This window comes from Anastrepha obliqua, chromosome 2 (assembly GCF_027943255.1).
Source record: "Anastrepha obliqua isolate idAnaObli1 chromosome 2, idAnaObli1_1.0, whole genome shotgun sequence".
Taxonomy (NCBI): domain Eukaryota; kingdom Metazoa; phylum Arthropoda; class Insecta; order Diptera; family Tephritidae; genus Anastrepha; species Anastrepha obliqua.
The window spans coordinates 13642472-13663010 of record NC_072893.1 but is presented as its reverse complement, the minus strand read 5'-3'; the positions used below and the strand labels follow the sequence as shown (position 1 = coordinate 13663010).

Here is a 20539-nt window from a genome sequence, read left to right as displayed (position 1 = left end):
TTGCCTTCGCCAGAGAGCTCGAAATTAAAGATTTCAATTTCTGGAAAACGGTAATATTTTCTGACGAGTCGAAATTCAACCTATTCGGCTGAGATGGAATGTCTTACGTCTGGCGGAAACCTAATACAGAGCTCCACAAAAGCAACATATAACCGACTGCGAAACATGGTGATGGCAATGTAATGGTATGGGCATGTATGTCAGCAGCCGGAGTAGGAAATTTAGTGTTTGTCGAGGGTATTATGGACAAAACAATGAACCTCAATATTCTAAAAGATGATCTACTCCAAAATGCTGCGAAACTTGGAATACCTCAAGATTTCCGTTTCTACCAGGACAATGACCCTAAACATAAGGCGGCAATCGGGCAGACATGGCTCGTATGGAACTGTCCACATTTAATGCAACCACCGGCTCAATCACCTGACATGAACGTCATCGAGAATTTATGGTAATAACTGGAAACAAAAATTCGCACGCATCACATAAGCAATAGAGATCAGATAAAAACTATAATTTTGGAGGAGTGGAACAAAATCGGACCGAAAGTAACGAAAAAGCTAGTGGAGTCAATGCCAGAAAAGTTAAAAGCTGTCAATAAAGCCAAAGGATACCACACAAAGTGCTGAATCATTTTTAATTCATAAATTTAACTTAAATTTAAGCAAAAATGAATACTTCATGAAATAAGCTGTGACATAAAATTTTGAACTGTTCTGTGATTTTTTTTTTTTTAATATTTTTTATTTAAAGCTTAAAAATATATATGAGTACCTTTTTTATAGTGCAATTGCGTATAAATTATTTGATATTTAAATTTTTTCAAAAAAAGTTTTCGCTTTCAAAATACAGCAATCGAAGTTTTAGTAGTTCGCCTGCATGAAATAAGCTGTGAGCCACTGTAAATCCATTGAACATTGGAATCATGAATCATGTAAAATGGGTAGATAAGAAGATGCGCTATTTGTCGCAGTTCAATTGGCTGCAAAACCTTTTACTGCTTTGCGCTCAGTATCGAATTACAACTACCATAAAAACGACTTAATGCAATAATCATGCAAAATAGAATTTGATGACACATGACATTGCATTTCCATACACTTTTTCTACTCTTATCAATAATAAATATATGCATGTATATGTATACAGGGTAACTTTATGACCACAACAATCAAGTGTAAGCTTTTTATAACAGAATAGAGGGGTTAAATATCGCGTATGCACAAACATATTTAAAAATGAACACTAGGTTGTTCAATAAGTTTTTCAGTTCGATAAGAAAAACACAATTTTATGGTTTGAAACACATTTTATTATCTTTCAGTATAGTCTCCCTGTCAATACTCTCGTTCCAACGAGATTTCAATTTATGATTTCCATCCCTAAAGTGAGAATCTGGAAGGGCTGCGAGATACGCTTCCACAGCTGTTATGACCTGATCATTTGATTAATGCCCGAATTCTGTAAGCGAATCTCATCTCAAGTCACTAAAATTGAGATTATAAATTAGTGACTCTTTTTGTGACTTGAGACGATTTTGCTATTCAGTAAGGGAAAGTCACAAGAATTTCACCAAATATCATGGTGAAAATAAATAGAGACAGTCAGCTGATGGCACGTATCGGCTAGAGATAGTCAAAAAGTTGAGCAAAAATTCACTTATTGATTCCATATGTAATGGAATTTTTTAAACTCATTTATCAAGCGAAATTCTTCATCAAAAACATAAAGAATATGAATATTACTAAGCTCATACAAAATAACGTTTTTAATTTCTGTTTTATAAACCTTTTACTTGAATCGGTCTATCAACAATTCAATTGAGACAAACAAAATTAATAATCGATAAATGTTGATTTGCATCTCTATATACACTCCGTTGAAATGAACGAGCTGGGAATTCCGCTCAAACTTGTCAAGTGGTTTGAGATCTTGAATAAGTTCCCAGCAGAAGGATTTCGGGAATCTAAAAAACCTCCTGAAAACGTCTTCTTCCAGAAGGAATGGGTCTTTCGTGCTGCGTAAACTTGCCGGAATCCGTCTACGCATATTTCTAAAACGTCAATAAATACACAATTATTCGTGTTCTTAAGAAATTTTTACCCAATACATATTAATTCGCTTCATTTTCGCGCTTTTTTTGCAATATATATAAAATAATTAATTCCTCTTCCATATTTTTCGTTTTGTGAGCTGCTCAGAAGTAGATCACTAATTAGTGACTTTTTTTTTGAGACTAATGACGTGAGATTGCTTACTGAATTGTAACTAGTCTCAAAATCAAATTTCACCACGAAAAGTCTCAATTAGTGACATGAGACTGCTTACAGAATTCGGGCATAAAAACGCTTTCCAGGCATGCATTTTTTAGGTGAGGAAACAGATGGAAATCGCTAATGGCCAAGTCTGGTGAATTTGGTGGATTCTCCAACAATTCGAACTTTAATTCATGGATTTTAGCCATTGTCAAAATGCTCCTGTGACACACAGTGCCTTGTATTGATGAAAAATTTTTTTTTCTTTTGCAAACTGGGTATTTTTTCAAGAATTTTTTACTTCCCCTGGTCTGAAAGGTTACAATAATATTCAGAATTTATTGTTTTACCAGTTTGCAATCCAAATCCGCAAGCAAAATGCCTGTCGCATCCCAAAAAACTGATGCCAACACCTTCTTGGCCGAGTTCTGAACACAAACTCGTTTCGGAACCGAAGAACCAGATGCACACCACTATTTAGCCTTTTATTCTGATTTAGAATCACAATTTAGACCAAGTGGTCTAACCCGTCTAGAACGCTGCAGAACTGCAAAGTGTTTTGTGACAACCTCGAACAGAAAACTGTCAATCTTTCTACTAAAACTAGGAAGGAAAGACATTCGGTTGATGGTCGGTATTATTACAGGACACAACCCATGGGGTCAGCATATGACCACCATTGGAATCATTGAGGATCCTATTTGCCTGGCTTGTTTAAAGGGGGCGGATAGCACGGAGCATTTTCTCTGTGAATGTCTTGCCTTGCAAGGCTACGAATTTTGAGTTCGGATGTCGTGAGAATGAGTAACATTCGTTCTCTAGAACTGGACCAACTACCTTTATTTCTGTCTCTATTCTTTCCTATCTGTTTCTTTGATACTTTTCTTCTTCCCTACTTGACTATCTACCCTCTTTCCAGAGCTCTAATTACAATGGGCTTTTTAGCCTGAGTGTTTTAGGAGCCACCAAATCTCTTGACGCTCCTTGGCTCGACCTATTCAAATTTCAAATTTCGATAGACCCAAGTCTGATCCATTGTGATGAATCGATGCACAAAGTCCACTTTGTTGTTGCTGAGAAAGTTGCAATCGAATGTGTTTTTGTTCTATTGTTAGCGAATGCGGAATACTTCAGTAAAAATATTGCTTACATTGATCAATGAGACGCCCAGGGCTTCTACTAAATCTCTTTCAGTCACTCGACGATTTTCCAATACGAAATCTACGATTTCTGGTGTTGTTGCTGCTCTTGGACGACCTTGACGTGAATCGTATATACACTTTCAACGTTCATTAATTTTCTTTACTTTCAAACCTTCCAAAAATAAAAGTTCATATGAAGAGTGAACCAGTATTACAAAAGAAAAAAATAGTCTAATAGGAACGCACTTTCCTATCGAACCGCAAAACTTATTGAAGAACCTAGTATGTATATCTGAAACCCAAATTAACTTAAAAACAATGCGAAGTAGAAGTACCGGAGGCTACAAATTATAGTAAATTCTTGCATTCAGTAGTTTGAATTATTTCGGAATATTTAGTTTTATTGATCTGATTGTCTGGCATCTAATGATGCATGAATCTATGTATGAATGTGTGTATGTATGTATGTATGATGCAATGTATATATGTATGTATGCATTGTATTTATGTACATTTGTACAGTTGTGGAAGCCAGTCACTTTACAGGTGCAACTCACAATGAATTAACGAGCATAAAAAATATCGAATAAGTGTTAACGCCGGTTTAACTAGGAGTCATAAACTGCCACACAAACAATGTACAATTATACTAAATTATATATGCATATACATATATATATGTATCGGGTAATTTTTTGCGGCATGAGAACTCTCGATAACGATAACTATGGTTTTACAGCTGAGAATGGAAAACTGTGTTGGAATTTTGTGCAGTAAGATTTGGCAAGTCATCCGAACAATGCTATTGGGTGTGCAACTTAGTAGTCGCGGATTTTTTTTTTAAATCAAAGACAATTTTTTTCATGAAACTAAATAACTTTATTCTGTAATGTATTGCACATTTTGAACAATGACCTTTTGACATCTTTCAGGCAGCATCATAATCCCATGCTCATAAAACTTCTGGTTTTTATTAGCAAACAACTGAATCAGGTACGATTTGGCATAATCATTACTATTGAAATTTTTACCATTCAAGGAGTTTTGGAAAGATCTAAACAAAAAGTTATCAGATGGTGCAAAGTCAAGACTATATGGTGGATGCGGCAAAACATACCAACCAAGCTCTAATAATTTTAGGCGAGCGGCCGAAGAAGTGTGTGGCCTTGCATTGTCATGATGGAATACAATACCTTTTCGATTTGTCAATTCGGCCCGATTTTCTTCAACTGCATTGTTTAATTTCGTTAGTTGTTCAATGTAGACATCAGAATTGAGCGTTCGGTTGGGTGGTAAGAGTTCAAAGTAGGCAATTCCTTTGTAACCCCACCAAACTTCTTTTGATGAATATAAGCTTTTGATGTTGTTTGAATTGGTCTTGGCCTGCCCCACCATCTTTTCCGTTCGATATTGTTGTAAACAACCCATTTTTCATCGCAAGTTATCAGTCGTTTTAAAAATGGATCATTTTCATTACGTTTCTTTAGCAAATCGCAGCTGTTAATGCGTTTCATTAAATGCATTTCTTTCAGTTCGTGAGGAACCCATGTATCGAGTTTTTGAACATAGCCAAGTTGGTTTAAGTGATTTTCTATGCTTGTATGTGATGCATGGAGCTTCTCTGCAATCTCACGTGTTATACCGGGACGATCCGAATTGATTATTGCTTTGATTATGGCGTCATCAACTTCAACTGGATGACCAGAGCGTTTTTCATATTTGAGTGAAAAATCACCAGAACGAAATTTGGCAAACCAATTTTGACACTGCCGCTCTTTTAAGGCTTCGTCACCATAAACAGCACATAACTTTTTATCAACTTGCGATGCGGTTTTCCCTTTGCGGAAATAAAAAAGCAAAATATGACGAAAATACTCCTTCTGATTTTCCATTTTTCAACGAAGGCCAAACAAAGACTACGCAACCGATCAAAAAACTTTTATTTTACATTTTACGTGCGGTTTACACGCTGACCGCATCATCGGTCATTCTTTCTTTGGAATGAGGAAGGAGCTGCCGTTACGGTGAATGGCTAGCGCTATCGAGCCATGCTGACTGAATTTTTGTTTCCAAAAACTAATTAGCTTAGCATCGACGACATTTGGTTTCAACAAGACAGAGCAACTACCCATACGAACGCCGATCGAATGGACCATGTAACTCGTAGCCGCGGTAGACATATGCCGGCTATCAAATTAAAAAAAATGCCATGAAATTGTCTACCAGTTTATAATAAAAAAATGCATTCCAAAAATATTTCTTGTTTGTTTTATCATTTTAAGTTCTAAGGCTCTTAAAAAAACACCCGATACATTATTGCTTGTATATACATATGCACATACATACATACAACTGCAGTGTTTACTATAAATGGTTTGACGGAAAACGACACAACAAATCCTTAGCTGCTGTGTTTACAAGTTTAAATGCACGAATTATTTAATAGCGTAGAGGCTTACGACAAAATAGTTGTTGAAAAATTTAAAACTGCCTTCAAATTTGGCGCAATAAAATTAAAAAACGGTAAAAAAAGTGTCAAGAGAACGGCTTAGCAAAAAAATAAAATAGTAATAAAAATATCTGTAGTTGTTAGAAGCAGCTGGCATTTACTCAAATGAAACTGGAAGTAAAACTGCATATATTTATGTATTTGATATTAACATCACGAGGTTCACCGGCCTGTGGTTGAAGTTTGAGATCAGAAAAGTTGCCGCTACAACGGCAATTACAGTAGGTGAGGTTAGGTTAGCCAAGTTGCTTGTCTAAGTTCAAGACACTCGGCGGCACTAAGGTCCATTGTAATACCTCTATTTGATTTTCATCTCCTAACTAAGTTGCTTAGACCCCTTAGATCCTTTTAAGAAGGTAACGAGACATTCTGCAAGTTTCCCAAGTCTTCAAAGAAGTGCACGGCATTCACAGAGGTGTTGTATTAATTTCTTCTTTATCAGGAGCTGAGGCCTGCAGAAGTGATTGTGAGGTACACCCATTCAATTGGTTAAGGACCCGTTATAATACCTGTAAGGATGCTGGTATCTGATGTGTTGAACCCAAGCAGACATTTCGTGCTTTTAAGATTCAGTCTTGGCCAGAGCGCTTTGAAGACCCTGAAGTTAGTAGTCAAGAGACCATCTTCTATTGGTTTCCGAGTTTACGCTCAAGTCAATAGCAGTGTCCTCGCTCAGGAATGCTTATGTCCTCTACCACTCGCTGAATGTCAAGCTCAGAGCCTTTCCTTGCACCCATAAAATAACAGTAAGTACGATCAAAACTGCACTGAGACAATGCAATGGTAGACCACCAAGTCAATGCTTACTGGGAGTGCATAACTTCGAAAGCTTTGAACACCTCAACAAATAAACTGACAATGTTTAAAGGCATTCTCAAGGTTCATAGCCGACTGCAATTCACTTCTCAGGCATTCACTTCTGCGACCCGAACGCAGAGACTTTACTGAAATCAAAAACACGAGAAAAAAACACCTTTCCTCATAAAGCACTTAGAATGACCATTTCTGGTCAATTGCGAGTTTCAAACGGACCAGTTGTTGACAGTAGAGGTCTGAATTTAGTGTTTGACTATACGGAAGCAACTCACAACTCCTTTCAAGTCCCACCAAATACACAGTAGAACTTTCCTGGCCGTTAGTCCTGGTTTGACCACCGTTTGAATGCTTTCATCCCGCTTTACTCACTATTCCTTTCCCCACAATATTGCTGTATGTAACCCATTTCTCATCCCGTCACCATCCGTTTAAGAAATGGATCGATTTCATTCCGTTTGGCCAAGGCTTCGCAGAAGGAAATTTGATCCATCATGTTTTTTGGTGTTAATTGGTGCGGCACCCCAAAAATCGAACTTCTTTTTGAATCCAGCTTTGCGCGAATGGTTTAAAACTGTTTTATGGGTCGATCCTTAGCTTCTGGGCGAGGCAACGACTACTAACAAGCCGGTCGACTTTGATTATTTCTGTGATTTTATCGACATTTTTGACGACGGGCCTGCCTGTGTGAGGTGTATTTTTAACATCAAAAATGCCTGAACGGAATCGACGAAACCAAAATTGCACGTAATTTGCTATTACGCGGCACCATAAACTCCATTCACAATTTCAGCGGCTTTTCTTGCATTTTCGCCTTTATCAAAGAAAAACTGTAAAATGTACCCAGACTTTGTTGGTTTCCATTGTTAACACCCTCTAACTCACAACTGCGTAGAACAAACAAAAACAAGAAAAGATATCGATCACTACAGCCATATACCGAGAAAATAATGGACTTCTTTTTTTCCAAACTAATATTTTGGAAGCATCCCCTCCAGCGATCACCTGTTAGAAACCCAGCAGTATTCGAGATATTTACATTACAAGGCATCTATTTGAGCCTAGTAACGGGCGCCTCGACTTAGTCGCGATTTATACAGGGAAACATTTTGCTCGTGGGAGTAGAACGGACGGGAAATAGATAGGGGTTTTATTCATATTATCAAACTTAAAGAAGTAAACGTCAAAAGCAACCAATGTTGCCGAAAAAATATTGCCCGTATGGCCGCGAATGAAACATCAAAAGAAAATGTCCAGTGTCTCCCTTCCAGATGTCTCTGAGTGTAAATCGGGACTTAGCGAATTATTGGCAGACCGTAAAGGATATGTACCCAGACACATTAAACACCCTTAAGAATTCGTTATCGGAGACCAACTGTTAAGCATCGCGGACGAGGACCCGTACATTCCCACAACAGTCGGTTCTACGTTACCGGAACGAGCCGAATTTATATCCGACTAAAGACTGGTACTCCAGCACCACCCCCTGTACATATATGGAGAATGTTTATGCTGATACAACAACAACAAAACAAGAGCCTCGCATGCTACTGGCACAATTATATTCATGCTTATCAAACATTACCGCGTCAAAATAGCGCTTTTTCTGAATCTGTCGTCAAATTCACTCCGCAACACTTTACAACAACAACCATGATGATGCAACACTTCTTATTCTGATATTGGAGATTTGAAACCGAAGAAATGTTTAACTCAAACTAATGGTGAAAAAAAAGTATTTCAAATCAAAGCCAATGGATTGGGAACATCAGCCGATGAAATATGGAGTCTTGAATATTAGAAAACGACAAAGTGGCCTTCTAGACTACGTTAGATTTCGCATACCAAAATTAGCAACACTCAACGCCTATTATGAAAGCGTCAGTTCCAGCATGCAACATTCACATTGCATATTTTTTCTGCGATAGTCAGCGGTCTGCCTACAAACTTTTCATATTTAGGTATGTGTGGCAATGCAAAGCAATCTCAGATTTGTTTACAATAATTGATTTAATTTATTTATTTACAAATATATTAATTCACCTATATAACCGGAAAAGCGCTAACGACTAAGGCTATTGGCCAGGTAATAATTCATTATAGTAACGGCTTTCGATTTTAGATTGTCCCACGGCAGTCAGTCACCTACCAGAATGCAATCAACTCAACTCAACAAAATTTATTAATGCTTTATTATACCTATTGATAGGAATATGAATATGAATATGTTATGACGTTAAATCGCTTGATTTTGCTACAAATGATGTGGTAAGTCAAGTCGACTTTTTACTTGGAGTCAGCTGAAAGCTGAAGACAAGAAATTACGATGCATTTGACAAGGAAAATTCTATCAATTTTACAAATTATGCAATGACTCGAATAAGTGATTGGGAAATTAGTACTCCGAACGTTTTTCTGTTGTTGTTGTTGTTGTTGTTTTAACAGCATAAATATTCCCCTTACATGTTTAGAAAACGCGACTACAAAGATATAAACCCGAGTTGTACCGGTGACGTAGCACCGACTATCGTGTGAATGCTTCTCATTTTTTCTGTCTTCTTATGCCCTAACAAGTCGTCTTGTGCCTAGTTTGCACTACCTACAGTCTGTATCAGAAGAAAAGAACGCAGGTTAGTGTCGTTCGAAACTTTCCCGTAAACGCAACCAAGCAAAAATGAGTGAGAAGTACGTGAAGCGTTTCGAGGCGGTCTTTTTTTGCACGCATTCGAAAGGTACGAGGCCGAAATTATGTTACGCCGTGGCTGCAAAAGTAATTAAAAAGTTTGTTGTGATGCTGAATCAGCGGAATAAGGTGTACAAAAATGTCTGATGATTTTTCCGAGCGCGGCTTGAAGCGAGGTACGACAAATAAGCAGGATATGGTCATCTTCCAACTTTTTAAGCGGGACCCACGCACAATTCCTGCTAGAAAAGGAATAGATGTGAGTATCAACGCCATCGAACGACAACTGAAGGAGGCGAACATATCCTACCCTCCCGCATCATCAAAATCACTGTTCTCAGAAAAACACATTGAGAAACAACAAAACAAGAAAATGGTTTCACAGTATTGGACTGGCCTTCCCTGTCCCTAGACGCCAGACGAAAATGTGTGGCGAACTATGAAAACGCATCTTGCCGGAAGGCCAGTCCATGATTTAAAGCGACTCCTGCCTCAAGTGCGCAAAATCTAGTCCTGTTTGTCGACGAGCTACACAGAAAAGCTGGTTCAAAGCATAAAGAAGATGCCAGGCTATACTCGACAACGATGAAGACTACACGGTTTTATACTTCATGAATAATCGTGGTTCCTTTTTTCTGACTCAGACTGTACTTTGATTTATAAGGTTTTATTATACAATGAGCTGTATTTTTATGAAAGAATTTAAGAAAAAAAACTAGTATGAAAAATATTGCGAATATTTTAAAAAGATAAAGTGAATTGGCGTCAGTGAATTTGAGTCCATAACTAGCGTTGGTCCCATATTATGATCCTTCGATTCCTCCGAAGTGTACGGAATCAAAAAAGAAAGGAACATCTTCGGGCATTGAATTGAATATTTTTGCATTATTATAGAACGTCCCCCGATTTTTTAAGGGACACCTTGAAGAGGATCTTTCTTGCCAACAAGTGCTACTTTGGACTAAGTAGGCAACCGAGTAGTAAAGTCCTCTCTCGACGAACAAAACTAACACTCTACAAGGCTCTCATCATGCACTTCCTAACGTATGGCGCAGAATCTTGGACGATGACTATAACAGATGAGGCGTCACTTGGAGTGTTTGAGAGAAAGTTTCTGCGGAAGATTTTTGGACTTTTGCACGTTGGCGACGGCGAGTATCGTAGGCGTTGGAACGGTGAGCTGTATGAGCTTTACGGTGGCATAGACAAAGCGCAGCGAATAGACTTGCTCCTGCTCTAAAAGTATTCGATGCGGTATCAGTTGAAGTAGATGAGGAAGACGAAGCTCTCCTCTGCGTTGGAAAGATCACGTGATTATTGTTGTTGTAGTAGCATAAACCATAGAAACCCCATACATATACATATATAAATCCGGGTCGTTCCGGTTATGGAGAACCGACTTTCGTGGACAAGGACTTGGCTTCACTTGATTGTCGAACTTAGCACGAGAAAGAAACGACTGGCGCGCTTTGTTAAACTCGGCGAATCAAGAAGAAGAAGAACTTAGAATAGCCCTGTTGATATACACTTGTGCTCACATAATTAAGTTACTTTCTTTTTTTACAATATTCGCAATATTTTTTAGGCAACATTTTTTTCGCAAATTATTATTTGCTCTCCGTTGGGCACCTGGGTCTGGCTTTTTCGACTTTGTACGTGAATTTAACATATTTCTATTGTAGCTAACAGCTTGAGCTTCCAGAAAATTTAATTTTCTATCGATTTATGGATATAACCTCTTAAAAACGATGATCGAAAAGGACGAAAAAAGACCAGACCCAACCGAAGATTTTAAAAAAGTTGTCCGACGGAGGGTTAAAAATATCACAAAAACCTTATAATCATTTTTTTTTTTTTGCATACGAGTTGAAAGTTTCCTCTCATCTAAAACAAATTTGCGGAAGCCTTTTATATGAAAATTGAAAATATTGATGACAATGTTTGGAAATGTGTTAAATTTTTGTAAAGGATTTGTTAAAAAATAATAAAATTAAAAAAAATTAAAAAATAAAAATAAATTATAAAATAAAAAACATTCTTATAAAAATATGGTTATAAAAAATTGTTGCTTGAAATATATTATGTTACAAAAATTTTAAAAAGATAGATAAACTAAATTCTTTTTTTAATTATTTACATGAGAATTAATTACGAAAGTTGAAAATTTTGCTGACAATTTTTTAAAATTTGTTAAATTTTTATGAGGGTTTTGTTCAAAAATAATAAAATAAAAAAGTAATAAAATAAAAGAAAATTAAAAAAAATGGTTATAACAAATTTTTGCTGGAAAAATATTATTTTACGAAAATTTTGTAAAGATTAAGTAACTAAATTCTTTGTTTAATTATTTTCATGAGAGCCAATTATGAAAAATGAAAATTTTGATGACACTGTTTTGAAATTTGTTAAATTTTTGAGAAGGTTTTGTTAAAAAATAAAAAAATAATTAAATAAAAAGATCCTTATAAAAAAATGGTTATAAAAAATTTTTGCTTGAAAAATATTTATTACGAAAATTTTAAAAAGATAAAGTAACTAAATTATTTAGAAGAAGAAGAAGAATTCACTGTCACGAGCGCTGTCTACTAACGCCTTCGGCAGTAAATTTTGTTGTTGTTTTGTTGTAAGATAATTTTTTTTTACTTTATTTTTATAATTTATTAATTCTTCTAATCCAATTATTCTGAGCCATTTTAAATTTTGGTCTTATTAATTTACTAGAAAAGGTTTTTGTTAACTGGACATATTTTGTTGTTTTTTTTATTTTATTTTTCATTCGAAAAGAGAATGCGTTGCTAAATCATTGTTTAAACGGGCGGTTTATATGTAGATATGTATAAGAAACAATTAAAACAACAAAGCCGGCAGCCATAACTGACAATGAGCCAAGGTAAAACAACGGCACAACATTTTAGCTCAGGCAACATGCAAAATAAAATAATGCGAATGTAGATATACATGGATATGTGTTTGAATACGCTCCTTATTCAAATTAACATATTGGCATATGTACATATGAACACATACAAATACATATATACATATTTATGCATGCAAAGTGAACGCGGGTGTTGTCAGATCATATTGCCATGGCCAGTTTTACCAAGCACTTAAACAAGCAACCACAATCGTCGCTGTCGTTGTCGCGGTCGCCATTGACGAAGGACAGACAACCGACAGATGCAGTTACCAATTGTGTGGTCTGTGGATAACGGTAATTAATATCTAAGCATAAGCACACGATTGCAATAATACGCAATTAGCAGTGCGCTTAGCGCAGTTTTTACAAATTACTTTGTTAACTACAAAATATATTTGGATATGCATAAGTATTCATATGTTAGCGGCACTGATGCCACCACCCTGAGTACTACTCACCTTGCTCTGCTTCATATTGGTAATGAAAATATTTCCGTGATTGTTTTAGAAAGAATTCGGTGAAGTCATTTTTCTGAATTGTTCCCGCCAGATACTTGAGACGCCAATCTTTAAGTGGCGCATCGGCAGTGTGTGTTGGCGGTGCAACCACATCCTCCAAATCGAAACGTTCCATTATCGTTGCGAACGCTACAATTCACCTCCGCCTAAAACGACAATGTTTCTGGTCTTTGGCAGATCTACCTACAAGCGGTTGCCCGCTTGCTTGTTTGGTGTTTGTTGTTGAACTTTTGTGTATTTGTGATATTTTTTTTCTCACTGCCTCCGATTACAAATTTTGCGCTCGTGCTTTATCTTCTATTATATGTTGTTGCTGTTTTTATAATTTATTTTGCATATTATTGTGATTGCGCACCAAGCGTAGTGTCCACCAGCCACGCTAACAGCGGTAGTGGGCGGTTGATGTGTTTTTAACGTCTCTTTTTATTCCAAAATATTGTCTCTCTCTTGTACTTATTATTTCGCTTAAGTGAGATATTTATGCGTTGTTGTTATTATGTCTTTGTTTCCTTTCAGTGTTTTCTGGTCGGTGTAGTCGGGTCTATAATTTGCCAATGCGTTTATGATGATTCCCAATGTAGAAATTATTTTAACCGGAAAGCAAACGACGTTGCCACTTTACATGGAACGGAACTTTTATAGATTATTAATCTCCTTTGTTGTGGCTTTGAGATTTTTGCATGTATTTTTTGTTGTATGTTGATATATCTCTATCTGCTTATATTTTTGATTATTTGTATCTGAAATAAAGAAAGTACATAAATTAATGAGTCAGTCTGCGGAAAATTTTCATATAGAAACAGAATACAAAAAAAACTGCAGGTCGTCCCATACCGCATTTATCCTTTTAAAAATTACAAACTATTATTAATAGTGGCTCGCCGCTATTTTTCTGTTATAGAAATAATTATTGTTAGTGTAAAAAAACAATTAAAATTTCTCTAATTAAACCAGCAATCAAATACAAGTAAAGAGTCCGAAAGCCCTCTAAAGCCTACTCATCTAACACCCCTCTCGCTCTGGACCCAACCCGTCGAAACAGCATGCTTCCTGGGCCTACCTTTAGATGACCCAGACGAAGACGACCGGTGACATACCTTACACTGGCGGGGCTTCTATTAATGTTAAAACAACAACAAAACATAGAATATAATATATCATCCCAAGCAGCGTTGCTTCGTCCATACATTCTTGTAGAAAAATGCCGGATCAAAATCGGGGCGGAGACTATAACCTAGAAATGCGAACGTATATTTCTTGATGTGTGCTTGTTGTTATTATAGCAGTTTATCAAACAGTAGTAGCAGTTGCTGTGTAGCAACACTTCTTAACTAATAACCAGTTGTTGTCTTGTTGTTGCTCCACGAAATGGAGCGACCTACGGTTTTAAGGGGGAAGTCTACTGTGACAAGGGAAAAAACAGGCTTATTTTCCGGATTTTATTTCTAACAAAATATTGCTCGTACATAAAATCTATTTAAACTCTTATCTTTATTATATATTTAAGTTTTTGAAAAAAAAAATTTTAAGTCAAAATATTCAAAATGGCCGCTGTGGCACTTCTGCAAGCGCAGGTCCGCTTTTCTTAGGTGCCTAAACGGTGTACATGAAATCTTACGTTTCGGTGATCTAAAACAAAAAAACAAAATATTGTTATCATATACATAGTATTGACTCTCGTCTGACGTAGGATTATGTCGATAAAAAATTTTGGCGTTGAAAAAAAAATTCTTGAAATTTTTTTCTTTTTTTTTGCCTAAAATTGATGTTACTATTGTTTATAACAATTTAACAAATAACGATATCAAAAAAATCCTATGTCAGACGAGAGACACTATTACAGAGAATCTATAATTAAATTTTTAAGCTGATTCATTTATCAGAACTCGAGATATCGTGTACACCGTATACAAAAACTTAGTTTCGAGAAAAATGCGTTTAAAGTTTCATGTGCCGCAGGTACGCGCTTTGGAGCGCTTCAGGAAAAGGTCGAAATTTCAACGAAGAAAAATTTAGCCAGCTGTAACACATATTGTACCTTATTTAAGAGGGTTCAAAGTATTTTTTAAGCTAATAAAAAAAAAATCGATTTTTTGAAAAATTCACAGTAGACTTCCCCCTTAAGAGGACTCCGAACGGCAGATATTTTTTACGAGGCGCTTTTTCGTGGCAGAAATACACTCGGAGGTATGCCATTGCCTGCCGAGGGGCGACCGCTATTAGAAAACACTTTTTCTTCATTTTGGTGTTTCATGCACAGAGATTCGGCCCTACGTGCTCCGTAGTAGTAGTCACGTACCAAGGATTCGGCAACGGAGGCCGCTGCTATATATGTACATACATACATTTTGGTCGTTCCGGTAATGTGAAAGCGAGTGTGATGGGTAGCTGGTGCACTCACTCGGTTGTAGTAATCCCCGCTGGCGCAAATCGAAAGTTAAGATTTACTTTGAATTTGCGGTGATGAAAGAGCACATAAAATATGAAAATTGGTTATATTAATCCGTTTTTTGCCGCTGATTAAAGCTGCGTCATTGAGAATACTTTAATAACAGTAGTCTGGCATATGAATTGGCGAGAATTGTTTTCAGTTGTACACTCGCAGATTTTTGGCATTGGCCATCGAGGACCATTGAAACGTAAACTCATTTATATTTCATGCCCGGGAGGGGGTTTACTCGAGTTAGTTATACAAATTTTATTTATTTAACAAATTTGTATGTAAACGTACTATAATCTAAGGATTAATAACTTTTTTCATTTAAAGTTATAAATAGATTCCACATTTGTTTAAAGCGAAGGCATGGGATTTAATAATCAGCAAAATTACACCAAAAACTAAAATAGCAAATATTTTGGGTGCGGTTTTCGAGTGTTTAGTTTTTTGCATACATACGTACATATGTATATGTATATGTATGCAATGAGATATGCTGATTAGGTCTTATCACTGCTTCTTAAGTAAATATCACACATGGAAAATATTAAATATTTGGCCCATTTATAGATCTATAAATAGCGGTAAGAGCAAACTCTCTATAGATTCCCGAAAAATATTATATTTTTAAAGCACTACGATGTAGGCTTTCTCACAACTATTTGTATGGAGAAATATTTATACATACATATATTTTCTCCTACACATTTGTTTGTTTGTGCAGGTTAATTCTTTATGCGCTTTATCTGTCAGCATATATAAAAGAATTGTCAACTTAAACTGCGCTGTTAGCGCCGACAGAGGCGTTATTGTTATACAAAAATTAAATAGTGTAGATATATACACAGTATATATGCACTTATATTATAAAGAGCGGTGATTCCTGTACGTGACTTTAATACAAAGTCCCACAGGCCCAGAAAAAACTTACAAAATATCTAAAAGTTGTACATATTTAGGCAGCAACTGCATCGACTAATGAAGGTCGTTCAGTTTGTGAATATACGTATGCATGTACGAGTGTGTGTGACAAACACGATTATTGCTATCGAGCTCAATAAGACACGGGCACGGTGCGCTTGGCAAGCGTATTATCGGGAAGGGATTATTTAGCAAGTTTTGTGAATGTTTGTTGTGGGAAGAAGTGCCAATGTAAAGGTAATGTGACCAGCAACTTTTGGCCCAATTTCTATTGCTCATACAACCAGTTTCATAGCTACTTTACGAATGTACATATACATATATATATATGTATATATATTTTTATAACGCTTTTCACTCCTACGCCTTGTATTTTTCTTCCTGCTTTTATCCCTGCCGATTACAAATGTGAAAATTATTAAATTTCAGCTCCAGTGACATTGTTTACAGGGCAAACGTTTACTCGCAAAATGCACAACTCGTTTGCACATCAGTTGTCCATCACTTTTTTATATATTGCAGGTTTTTTTTCGTTTTTTATCCACGTATTGTGAAAATAAAAATCATCAAAATCCTTTTTTCTTTTTTTTTTTTTGTGCTGACACATTCACTTCATATACATATTCAAATTTGCTGTTCACTGCTCCCTCTGCTACTGACGTAAAATGCTTTTTCGGTTGTTATTGCATGCGAAGATATTTTTCTTCAGCCTGAATTTTTCCCCCGATTACATTGCATGCGTATGCATTATTTCATCTTTTTTTGACTCTGCTTTGCATATATTATTTCACCGTTTGCATAAAACCTTATTACAATTGGTAATTAGTTGCAATCAAATATTTTAAACGTATTGCGTACTTAATACAACGACATATTCCAATGAAAGTTTATGCTGATTACTTTGCTTCACTTCATGTAATCACACATCACACTACAAATTTCATTCCATTTCTTTTTAGTCTCAAAATTATTCTTGCCTTCTCTCTGTCTACCTCCTTTTTGCTATTTTGTTTTTTATTTATTACTTCTTTGCTTTCGTACAGTTTTTCACGCCCTCCCTCTCGCTCTAGCTCGCACACACGAATGCACTATCATTTTTATCTTGTACTCTATTGCTATTGTTATTGTTTTCTTCTGATGTTGCAAAAATGTACACAAGCAAAATTGGTAAACGCAAACACAAATAAAACAGGCGAGTAAAATAGCAAAAATGGCAATATCTTCGACAATAGTGCTACTGAATTTTACGGCAGTAAACTATTTTACAATTACGTGAATTTTGTACCTGCCAATTTTACACGTGAATACTGACTGAACAGCTGTCAGATATGCAAGTGTTGCTTGAACGAAAATTTCCAATTGCTCCAATCAGAGAGTGCAAAAGAGATGACAGTATCGCAGGGCCATGGTTGCATCATTGCAAAATTAATAGAAATGGTGATGCCATTTGAACGTGAATTCGAAACCTTAAAATCAGTATACAACAAATTCGTGTGGCAAAGCCAAATACGAGCTTTAACGATACAGTGATACAAGAGGTCAAATTATGCTCATAATTGAATAATACAAATATTAGGTTGGGGAAAAAGAAATTCATTATTTTCTCAAGCTGACATTTCATACTAAAAAAATTTATTTACTGTTTTGTTTGTACCATTCAGTTGTGAGTTAAGGGATGAAATTTCAGTACATTTTATAGTTTTTCTTTGATAAAGGTGAAAATACAAGCCAGGCTGCTGAAATTGTGAACGGGGTTTATGGTACCGATACTGTCACAGCAAATTGGTGCAATTTCGGTTTCTTCGATTCCGTTCAGGCATTTTTGATGTTAAAGAAAATGTCGATAAACTCGCAGAAATAATCGTAGTTAACCGGCTACTAACATGTCGTAGCACCGCCCAGGAGCTAAAGATATGTAGAGCATAAAAAAGTTTTAAACCACTTGCACAAAAATTTTATACAAAAATAGTGAATTTCTTTCTACCCAAAGTATGATAATATTTTTTCAGTTTAGCTTCTACCAAATTTCAGAACATTTTTTACATAAATTTGCTCGCATTTCAAGAAAAGTATTCACTATTTTTTATATTCATAATGCCAGCTTTTCATCTGCTAAATGCTTTTATGGTTGAATCTTTGTAACAATAATAAATGGAAAAATTATTAACTCGAAAAAATATTATTTAGAAAGTTCGCAAATTAGTTCGGAAAGCTTCTGCTACCTCGGCTACTAAACAAAGCAAGGGCGACGGTCGGGCGAATACATTTAATATGGGCGAGTTCGCGAATCTCCAGACGTACTAAACTGCGAATATTCAGCTCATGTGTGAAGTCAGTATTATTGTACAGAAATAAAACAAATTCCTCCGCATCATCTGTATAATATTCTGGCCGAACACCATAAGCAAAGACACGCTGTGGAGATCAACGAATGAGGAGCCCATCCTATGGCAAATCAAACGCAGAAAGTGGCGATGGACACGCTTAGAAAACCACCAGATAGCATAAGGAGGATGGCACTGGGCTGGGACCCACAAGAGAGCAGAGGCAGAGGTCGGCCAAAGAATACTTGGAGAAGGTCGATGTAACGCGGTCATTGTTGTTGGCATCTACTAAACATCATCTACATGAGATGGCGCAAAAACAATAGTATTTGGAGCTATGGCAAAGTAGCTTTCAATGTCATCTCAATGGGGAGATGACATTGTTTTCTCGGCCAGCTTCTGTTCTGTCGCCTTGTGGATTTTGTGTTTCGAAGATTTGTTTGTTTATAGCTCTATCGTTACTCATTCGTTGATGGTGACCGTACCATCGAATCCTTTGCGCTTTGATGTGTTGGGTGCCCATTGCGGTAAGTACCGTCTTCAAGTCGTGCAAGTTCATATAGCTTTCTTAGAATCGTTTTTTCAAAACAATTTAACTGTTCGGTTTCATTAGATTTCAGCACTCAGACATCGTACCCGTATGTGAGTGTAGGTCTCTTGACAGTTTTATATATTCGTAGTTTCTGGTTCAGCTTTGTATGTGCGAAGTAAGACTTTCTTAAATTATAATATCTTAAAAATGTTGTGTGAAAATTTGAATGAAATCCGACAAATGCTTTTCGAGTTAATCAACAATTAACAAAGGGCGTTCAGGCGCTCCGCTTTTGAACTGGTGATCACTGTAACCTAAAAAGAGACATAACATAACATAACATAACATAACATAACATAACATAACATAACATAACATAACATAACATAACATATCATAACATAACATAACATAACATAACATAACATAACATATCATAACATAACATAACATAACATAACATAACATAACATATCATAACATAACATAACATGCTGTTCAAGCAAGGTAACGACGCATGAGCAAGATAACGACGCATTTTTTGGTGCGTGCAGCCGGCTACATAGAATTATAAGACGTTATCACGTCAAAAAATAATAATAACATTAAAACAACAGGTATTATTAACAAACTTGGTTTTATTTTAAATTCTTCAAGTAAATCAAATTAATAATAATTAATAAGGAGGCATATGCAAATACAAATACGTGAATTTATATATGTACATATACGCATATACATACATATATACGCTCACTTAAGTAGGGGAGAGCAAGATGTCGAACGTTGCCGTTCGTTTGCTTTGTCGTTCCTTCCGCGCTTTCGCTTGCAGTTCATTCAATGCAATGAGCAAGGTAACTACATATGAGCAAGGTAACACTAATATGAGCAAGGTAACACTAATGAGTAAGGTAACACTAATGAGCAAGGTAACACTAATGAGCAAGGTAACTACATATGAGCAAGGTAACACTAATATGAGCAAGGTAACACTAATGAGCAAGGTAACGACACATTTTTTCGTGCGTGCAGCCTGTTAAATCGAATTATAAGACGTTATCACGTCAAAAATTTTTTTCAGACCACAAGAATTGTAATTTTGCTTAAATTTCATAGTCATCACAAATTGTTACACTGTAAAAGCTTACACTCACCAAAGCTTTTGGGATCGTTCACTGTCGTCAAGTCAACAAAATGTAAACAAAGGATAACGGCAATGTTGTTTTTGTTTTGATATGCGCAATTCGTATCCTTTGTGCATGATTCGTGACAGACATTTATCGTATCTCTTCAAATTACGTCGCCGTAAGTTTTAAACGATAAAAAAGTAAAACCTCAAAAACAATGCAGTTTTACAGTGGAGTTAACTGGAAATAAAAAATAAAAAAACGGAAATTATAAACGAAAGTAATTTTGATTAAGAAACGTCATCCAATTGAGAACAAAAAAAAAAAAACAAAAAAACGTTCAGAGCCTGCAATCGAT

At 36.0% G+C, this 20539-nt stretch overlaps 1 protein-coding gene across 2 annotated transcripts in view; it reads right to left on the bottom strand.

Moving 5' to 3' along the window:
- Positions 1 to 17471, bottom strand: part of LOC129236815 (E3 ubiquitin-protein ligase UBR1) — a 44987-nt gene extending 27516 nt beyond the window's left edge. The window contains exons 1-2 of one of the 2 annotated variants that reach the window (XM_054871059.1): positions 17057 to 17471; positions 12781 to 13580 (exon numbers count right to left, since the gene is read on the bottom strand). In XM_054871059.1, coding sequence (XP_054727034.1) covers positions 12781 to 12955 — 175 coding nt within the window. In that variant the 5' untranslated portion in view covers positions 12956 to 13580; positions 17057 to 17471. Of the gene's footprint in view, positions 1 to 12780; positions 13581 to 16562; positions 16774 to 17056 lie in introns of those variants that run through there. The other variant, XM_054871060.1, reaches the window with a different exon arrangement.
- Between the last annotated feature and the right edge of the window lie 3068 nt (positions 17472 to 20539).